We start from the raw sequence: 8,771 nt of genomic DNA on the forward strand, positions 1-8,771 counted from the left end.
TCAATCAAGGGCTTCATAAAATGATTCTTCATAACAAATTAATCCAAAATGCTTTAATGTAACTTGACACCCATCTATTTTCACCCTATCCTTTTTTCCCACCTCAGCTATGCTCTTGCCTTTTTTTTAAACTGTAGTAGAATATACATATCATAAAATTTACCATTTTAACCATATTTAAGTGTACATCTCAGTGGCTTTAAAGATATTCACATTTTTTTTTTTTTTAAAGGGACAACATTTATTCCTTTTCCAAATGTTACAGTAAAACCAGGTGGAAGAGAATGGTTTTAGCAGTTAGAAAAAAAAAAAAAAGTACAAATCTGGGGTTTGGCCATTAAAAGTTATTTACAACAATGGGAGGGGGAAAAAAAAGACAACAAGAAGTTGTTTCACATTACAGACCTCCCGCCCACCCCAAAGCTTAATACTTGCTTACCAAGTCAAAAAAGGAGACACGGGTTGATTCACAAGCTGGAGGTTTGAACTTGAGTAAGACATTTATAAAAACCTAGACAGGGGCAGTGTTCTCCCCAGCCCAGGTGCCACTAGGCACAGCACAGAGACTAAAAACTCAACAGGGGGAGGCTGGACACTCAGGGTTTGGGGGTGTAGGCACCCCCACATCTGGCTCAGGGATTTGGGGAGTAAACAAAACCTACTTGGAAAAGAACTGGGTAAGAAAACCAGCAAATGCCTTCGGCACAGGTGGGGACAGGGAAGGAGGTAGGGCCAAGGGCAGGAGCATTTCACATCACTAACCTAACTTGGGAAAACTGCAAGGGACCATCTTCAACTGGCCTTAAGAGGAAGACCAGATGGATGATGGGAGAATCCACAGGAGGGAGAGAAGGAGAGGGAACGTGGCTAGGGGGCAACAGCCCCTTCCTTTCTGGGCACAGGAAGGCAGCCGGGGCACCAGGTCCAGGCAGTGACCTCACAAGGACAGCACAGTTTTTGCAGCTTAGAGATCACCCACCTGCCCCCACCCAGCTACTCATTCTGCTCGCTGGCCGGTGCAGGGTCACTCTCTGGCCCCGAGGGAGTGGATGGCTCTGCGGCCTGGGGCCCTGCCTCTTCTGCGTCTCCTCCCTTGGCGGCAGCGCTGGCCTCTGCACCTTTGGCCTGGGGCTCCTGGCTCTCGGGGGTGGCAGCAGCCTTCCCTTCCTGGGCAGTGCCCTCCTCGCCGCAGGCACTGATCTCCCCCTGCTCCTGCTCTTCCTCTGTGGGTGAGGAGGCAGATGAATCACCCCCACCCTCCTTCCGATTTCTCTTGAAGGACAGGCCGCTCAATTTGAAAGGCTTCTTGAAAGAGAATTTCTTCTTCTTCTTGGGGGTCTCCTTGGGGGGGACCTCCCCCTTAGCCTCAGCGCCCTGGCTAGGGGGTGCTGGTTCGATGGCATCACCAGTGGCCCCCGCTGCCTCCTCTGTTCCGTTCACGGGGGGCGATTCCCCTTCACCTTTGGGGGATAAGTCTCCATTGCTTTTCACGTGGCCGTTCTCCTGTCCGTTGACCTTGGCGGGGGAAGCGCCTGCTGCCTCCTCGGCGGTCACGTCGCCCCGGGGAGCCTTGGAGCTCTGGCTGCCCATGGTGGGGGGTTCTGCTGGGGGGGGCGCCCGGAGCCGCCCCGGGCTCGCGCCGCAGGGGATAGTTCGGTCGGGTGGGCCTGGCCGGCGGAGGGGTGGGGCTCGCGTCTGAGGGGGAGGGGTGTCGGGGGAAAACCAAACTGCACCCCCGCTCCGGGCCCGACCGGCTAGCTGCGCCCACCGCCGCTCCGCTCCGCTCCGCGCCAGAATGCCCGATATTCACATTTTTGTGCAACTATCACTAACATCCATCCATAGAATTTTTCATCTTGCAAAACTGAAACTCTATACCTGTTATTCAGCAGCCCCCATTTCCTCCTCTCTCCAGACCCTGGCAGTCATAATTCTGATTTCTGTCTGTAAATCTGACTACTCTAGGCACCTCATAAGAGTGAAATCATATGATGTTTATTCTTTTGTGTCTGGATTATTTCACTTAGCATAATGTCTTGAAGGTTCATCCATGTTACATGTTAGAATTTCCTTCTTTTTTAAGGTTAAGTAATAGTCCATTGTGTGTATGTACCACGTTTTGTTTTCCATTCATCCATAGTGGACATTTCACCATTTGCTCTTGGAATAATGCTGCTGTGAGTACAGGTACACAAGTATCTCTTCATGATTTCAATTTTGAGGAGGCATATACCCAGAAGTGGAATTGCTAAACCTTGATAATTCTATTTTTAATATTTTGAGGAATTGTCATAATGTTTTCCATAGCAGCTGCACCATTTTATACAAGCAGTACACAAAGATTCCAATTTCTCTATATCATCACCAGTACTTGTTATCTTTTAATTTTTTTGATGTTAGGCATCCTAATAGATATGAAGTGGTATCTTGTTGTTTTGACTTGCATTTTCCTAATGATCAGTGATGTTGAGTGTCTTTTCAAGTGCTTATTGACTGTCTGTATTTCTTCATTGGAAAAATGTCTATTCAAGTCCTTTGGTTACTTTTGAATTTTTGCTGTTGTTATTGTTAATTTTTAAGAGTTCTTTATGTATTCAATATATTAATCCCTTATCAGATTTATGATTTGCAAATATTGTCTCCCATTCTGTGGGCTGCCTTTTTACTCTGTTGATCATGTCCTTTTGATGAACAAAAGTTTTTAATTTTGATGTCCAACTTGTCTATTTTTTCTTCTGTTATCTGTGCTTCTGGTGTCATATTCAAGAAATCATCACCAAATCTAATGCCACGATGATTTCCTCCAGTGTTTTCTTCTAAGAGTCTTATAGTTTTAGTTCTTATTCTTAGGTCTTTGATCCATTTTGAGATAAATTTTGTGTAGGCTGTGAGGTAAGGGTCCAACTTTATTCTTTTATCAGGTGAATATCCTGTTTTTCCTACATCATTTGTTGCCAAGACTGTCTTTTCCCCATCGAATGATCTTGGCAACCTTGATCATTTGACTGTATGTGTAATGGTTTATTTCAGGGGTCTCTGTTCTGCTTCACTGGTCTTTATTTCTGTTTTTTAGCCAGTATCACATTGTTTTTATTACTATAGCTTAAAGTACTAAGTTTTGAAGTCAGGAAGTATAAATTCTCCAAGTTTGTTCCTTTTCAAAATTGTTTTAGCTCTTTGGAGTCCCTTGGGATTCTATGTGACTTTTAGGATGAATCCATTTCTGAAATAAATAAATAAATCATTGGGACCTTGATGGGGGTTACAAATTGATTGACTCTGTAGAGTGCTTCAAGTAGTATTGATATGGATCCAAGTCTTAAGGACACTATAATCACCCACAAGTGCCATTTGCTGACAGTCTGTCCACAAATTCATCCTTACATCTGGGGTTTCAGCTGATAAGCAGTAATTGTGATAAGCAGTCCTGTTGTGACACTTGGTGCTGGACCAAGTCGTGGAGGTCAAATCAGCTAACTAGACCTCTTACACTAAACTCAATTCTTGACAAGTTTCTGTAGAAGTCATCTCCCATAACTCTCAATGTCCTGACCCAACTCTCAACCTGCCGACCCAGCTCAGCCCTATAGCCCAATTTCTCCTTCCTGCCCTGTTCAGTCCCAGAAGACACTGGAACTTCAGCTGGACTCATTCCCATGAATGAAGACTCATCTCTTTCTGCGTGAACATAGGCATTCACTCAGTGAACACATATTGAGTACATACAGTGTATCAGGTAACACACTAGAGCTGAAGGCACACAAATTAACAATCGTTAACAAACATGAAGCATTTCCTATATGCCAGACACTGTGTTCTAAGGGCTCTATATCCATTATATCACTTAATTTTTCCTCTAGCCCTAAGATATCAAGAAACTTGAGATGGGAGGGAGGTTCAAAAGGGAGGGGATATATGTATACCTATGACTGATTCATGTTGAGGTTTGTCAGAAAACAACAAAATTCTGTAAAGCAATTATCCTTCAATAAAAAGTAAATTAAATAAGAAAAAAAAAAAAGAAACTAGCCCAAGGTCACACAACTGAACCAAGATATCTAAATTCCAGAGTTCACATGCTTAAACATGATTCCAAGCTGCCTTCTAACATAGCTCTTCAAGGAGCTCACAATTCAGAGGAGGACACAGATAAATAGAAGATTACAATTCGGTCAGGGCAATGCTAGAGATAAACCAGAGATCGGGAGATGGTGAGGGACAGGGAAGCCTGGCATGCTGCAGTCCGTGGGGTCGTGAATAATTGGCCACAGCTTAGCAACTGAACAACAACAGAGAAGGATTGCCTAACCCAGCCATTTGTGCATATCCCCTTCAGGATGCACCCCAAAATGTACCCTTTGAGACTTCAGCCTCATCCTTTCTAGAGAGAGCCCTACAACAGCCTCTTCATGCACCCTCAGTCACACATACTAATCTGATTCCCTATATCAGTTACTCCTCCAGAGACAGCCAAAGACCTGGGGAGTCTGCCCATCACACCCAGCTCCAGCCAGTCAGCCCATAAACATGTTCCATGTTGGACAATGCAAGGAAGAGTGAAGGCTGTCCTTCAGCAGCTCTGCTGGAAAGGGCTCATCACTCTACCATGTGTAGTTCCCAGCAAAGCCGGCACCATTAAATGATGAAAAGGGAAACTGATGATGAACTGCCATGTTAGAGGACAGACAGAAGAATTCAGAGGAAGCCTGCAGACTCAGGCATGTGAGATGTCTTCTTGCATCTCTTTCCTTTCAGAACCAGAGCAGTGAGCCTCCTCATGTAGGTATCTCAGCTGAGGATGACTAGCTTGCAGTGAATTAGTACCGGGGAAGGAGGAGTGGGGAGCTACGTGCCTCTTTTTTTCTGCACAGATTGGGGAGGTTTGGTGACACATCAGGGATTATCCAGAGAGACACAGCACGCCAGTGTGGGCAGGAGCCTCAGGCATCCTGAGACATGTAGCGATTCTTTTCTCTGTGACTTTACCTTGCAGTCTGTGCCTGAGTCAGGTTTGTGGGGACACTTTCAGCTGTGGAGCAATAAGGTCTGAAAACCCGTGGCTAGAAATTCTAAGTGTTTTTAGAAATGTGAGTCCCTGAGATGACAGAGGACTTGCTAATCATGGTTGAAAGGGCTATGGCCCTTTATACCATGGTCTTTCATCTCCATGGAGAAATTACTGACAATGACACACGGCAGTTAAAATGGATCATGAAATCAAAAAGCCAGACGAGCTTCAGACACTGCCTTCCTTCAATTACCAGGAACTTTCTTTCCCAGATGATCCAAATATGAGTGACTTACTATGCAGAGAAGTTCTTCCTGTAACCTCTGGTCTCAAACCTGGAGCTGCCCTGATGCTCCCAGGGGCGCTCTCCCCAGCAATGAAATAGGGGTGGGGGTAGAACTACATTCTCCAGTCTTTTAATCCCAGCAGCTACCTGTTTTCCTGCCAGATTTGCCGAGTGAGGGTGGATTATCTATGACTCTAACACATCCAGAAAACCCAAGAGCCTAGAAGCAAAAGATCTGCATTGTCCTGTATTAAGCTTCTCAAGCTTCCCCAGTCAACCCTGAGGGGATCACAGAACCTCTCTGAGCCTCATTTCCCTCATTCATAAAACTGGGCATAGTTGCTTTGATGGCAGTGGTCAGGCTCTGCCTCAAATCTGCACCCTGAGAGCTTATTGCAGTAGAGCTTATTGTAGTGAAGGCCTGTTTCTTTCACAACTGGGTGACTTGAGAACAAAGGGGTTAAGCCTCTGTGTGGCTCTTAAGCCTGGAGAGGGTCTGAGGGAGCAAGAAGTGGGGAGGTAAGGAATAAATCAAGTGGCCATGTAATTATTTTAGAATACCTTAAGCTCTGAACATTGAAAAGAAACAAAAGTGGTGACATTTAATGAATGTGTCAGTCAATATCTCAGTCATTCCAGCTGTCTTTTTAAATGTCAGATCTCTCACAGTTGTTGTTTTTTTTTCCTTCCTGCTGGAAGGCTCATGCTAACAACCAATTCTGGTTGATGCCCAGTAGTAGGTCCGCAGGGGCAGGCAATGTCAGAAGTGTGAGGTTTAAGAGGCTGGAACAGAAGACAATGTCCGTCACCCCCCAGAGAGCCAGGCACCACAGCTGCTTCCCTGGGGTCCCCCAGTGATCCATTCTCTGTTCTCTTGGCCCTTCACCCACCTTCGGGCCATCAACTCCAAAAAAACACACAGCGTGTCCATACCCAGAGAAAGACAGTCAGTGTGTGTTTTCATGTCCATCCCCCATCTGTACCTCCTCGAACTTCTCAGAACTTCAAAGTTTTCAAGAGAAAACCTTAGCTGAACTCCAGGAAGAGAGAAAGCCAAGAGCCCGGTTGCTCCAGAGAACTCCAGGCTCAGGAATTTCCATTCCGAGCTGATTGGCCCTTGGTTCAGTCCTCTATAAATACCAGATACAGCTTCAGAGGCAAACGGCGGGGGGAATGAGCCAGCTGGATTTTCACTTTGGGGAGAAAAAACGTGAAACCAAGCAGCACTGATCGGTTTTCCTCCCCAACTCCACGCCTGCCCCCTGGAGTGAGCCTCCTTGCTTTCAGCCAGGGCTGAGCGGCCAGTCTCTTCAGCCTCCCCAGGCACCCAGGTGCGAGGAGGGGCAACTCAAATCCAAGTGGAAAGCTGGCTGGTCTTCAACCGACCTGGAAGTTTAAGTGGCCTAGGCAGTCCTGAAAGTTCCAGCAACTCCAGCTCATTTAGCAGAGTGCAGCTTCTGGCTGGAAGAGCAGAGAACGGCCAGGCTGTTCTAGGCCGCCTGTGGGGCAGGGCAGGGGAGCCAGCACGGGGTGATCACGGGGGAACAGCTCAGGCTTGGCCCAGCCCAGCTTCGCAGGAGAACACGGTGACATGCCAGAGGAGGGGCTACCGCCCGGTTTGCAGCCGGGTAGTGGGAGAGTCCATGCCAGCCCCAAAGGAGAGCCAAACGCACAGGTGCTCCACCGCCCAGGCGTAGCCCCTCCCAGAGCAGAGCCAAAGCTCACCAACACTCGCCTCCACAGTCTCCCCGCCAGGACACAAAGCCAATGGCTTATTAAAGTAAATGTTCCCACTCCATCTCTGTGGCTCCCGGATGGAGTGTTTCCTGCATAATCAGCCCTCCCTTCTAGAAGTTCTCTCCTTACCTGACTCTGGTCTTCTTCATGGGATGCTGTTTTGCATCCATCCCAACTCTTATACCTACACCCCTAGAACTAAGAAGGCCCCTAGGCACAGCACTTGGCCTCTCTCCAACTCTCTGCCCTCTCCCTGGATGATTTCACCCACCACCACCTTCACACCACCTACTGTCTGTGCAGATGATGGTGGTGGTCTCAGCTGCCAAGACCCACCAGGCCCAAACTGTCACCTGCCACAGACAAGGCCTTTGATGACCAGCTGCAGCCTAAACCCAGTATTTCCCAAAGCAAACTTCTCCCTTGGCTTTCCATGAACTTTAGCATTGGCCCATTGGTTTAATCCTTGGCTCCCAACTCTCCCTCCTTCAGTGACCAGGGTGGTCACTACAGCTTCCCCTGCTCCCCTGCATGCCCCCGTGCCCCATCGTGGCAGGCCTGCCAGAGAGGAAACACCTACTGCCAGAGCAAGAGGACTTATGATCCAAGACTAGAGTCAGGTACCCGTATCAGAACACAAGCCTGTGCTTCAGGAAATGGTCTACGGAAAATCAAGAGTCATGGTAATGAGGATGGTCTCCAGCAATGACCCTCAAACTTTACTGTGCATTCAAGCCACCTGGAAACTTTGTTTAAAATGTAAATCACTACCACAAGGATTCTGAAGCACTAGACCTGGGGTGGAGCCTAGGAATCTGTTTTTCAACAAGCCGGCAGATGGGTTTGATGCCGGTGAAGTCCAGGCCCATGCATGGAGGACCATTTGGTCCCAGAATTAGAGACTGGCTTTACCTGGAGTAGGACAGCTGTTCCTAATCAAGGAAACCCTGACCCAGACCCAGCTCATGGGGTGGCTGTGCTCTGAATTCCTGGATTCCACACGGCAGGCAGTCACAGAGGGCTGAGTTCATGGACAGTCTTGGGGTGGGATTATGCCCCCCAACCCAGGATCTATCTGGCAGTCCCATGGGCAGCACACTGTCATCTGACTAGGAAGGGGTATTAGCAGCAAAGGCACCCACTCTGGAAACTCTGCCGTGTGCCCTGAAGGTCACATCTCCACCACCACCACCACCACCAATATTGCAGCTCAGGCACAACTACTGAGGGCAAACCATCTGCTCCCCATTTCACACCCTTGCTGTGTCACCACAGAGCAAAAACAGAGGTTGGACATGACTGAGAACATCTGCTCTAAACCAGGCTAACTGCGAACTGGGCATGGACACAAGAGGTGGTGGCAGAGTGCTGTCCAGAGCTCCTCCATCTACCTCGATTCCTAACCCAGTCTTGGCCTGACAGTCAACAACATGGGCTTCCCAGGTGGTGCTAGCGGTAAAGAATCCACCTGCCAATGCAGGCGACATGAGACGCAGGTTCGATCCCTGGATCAGGAAGATCCCCTGGAGGACGGCGTGGCAACCTACTCTAGTATTCTTGCCTGGAGAATCCCATGGACAGAGGGGCCTGGTGGGCTACAGTCCATGGGGTCACAAAGAGTTGGACATGACTGAAGCAACTTAGCATGCACTCACACAGTCAACAGCATGGTCCAGGTGCTGAGGACGATGCAGGAGAATTTGGGGGAGTAGACTCTGTGATCAGGGACTGATTGGAGCA

General features: G+C 48.0%; 1 protein-coding gene across 1 annotated transcript; it reads right to left on the bottom strand.

Moving 5' to 3' along the window:
- Window positions 1-221: 221 nt before the first annotated feature.
- On the bottom strand, window positions 222-1,796 carry LOC133040873 (MARCKS-related protein). Its single transcript, XM_061121091.1, has one exon. It carries the CDS (start codon window positions 1,588-1,590, stop codon window positions 994-996), a length of 597 nt encoding a protein of 198 aa, XP_060977074.1. The 5' UTR covers window positions 1,591-1,796; the 3' UTR covers window positions 222-993.
- Between the last annotated feature and the right edge of the window lie 6,975 nt (window positions 1,797-8,771).

The sequence above is a fragment of the Dama dama genome, chromosome 20 (assembly GCF_033118175.1).
Source record: "Dama dama isolate Ldn47 chromosome 20, ASM3311817v1, whole genome shotgun sequence".
NCBI classification, from domain to species: Eukaryota; Metazoa; Chordata; class Mammalia; order Artiodactyla; family Cervidae; genus Dama; species Dama dama.

Bases quoted from the DNA above. Each gene is read 5' to 3' on its own strand.
- LOC133040873 (XM_061121091.1), bottom strand. From the start codon at position 1,590: ATGGGCAGCCAGAGCTCCAAGGCTCCCCGGGGCGACGTGACCGCCGAG.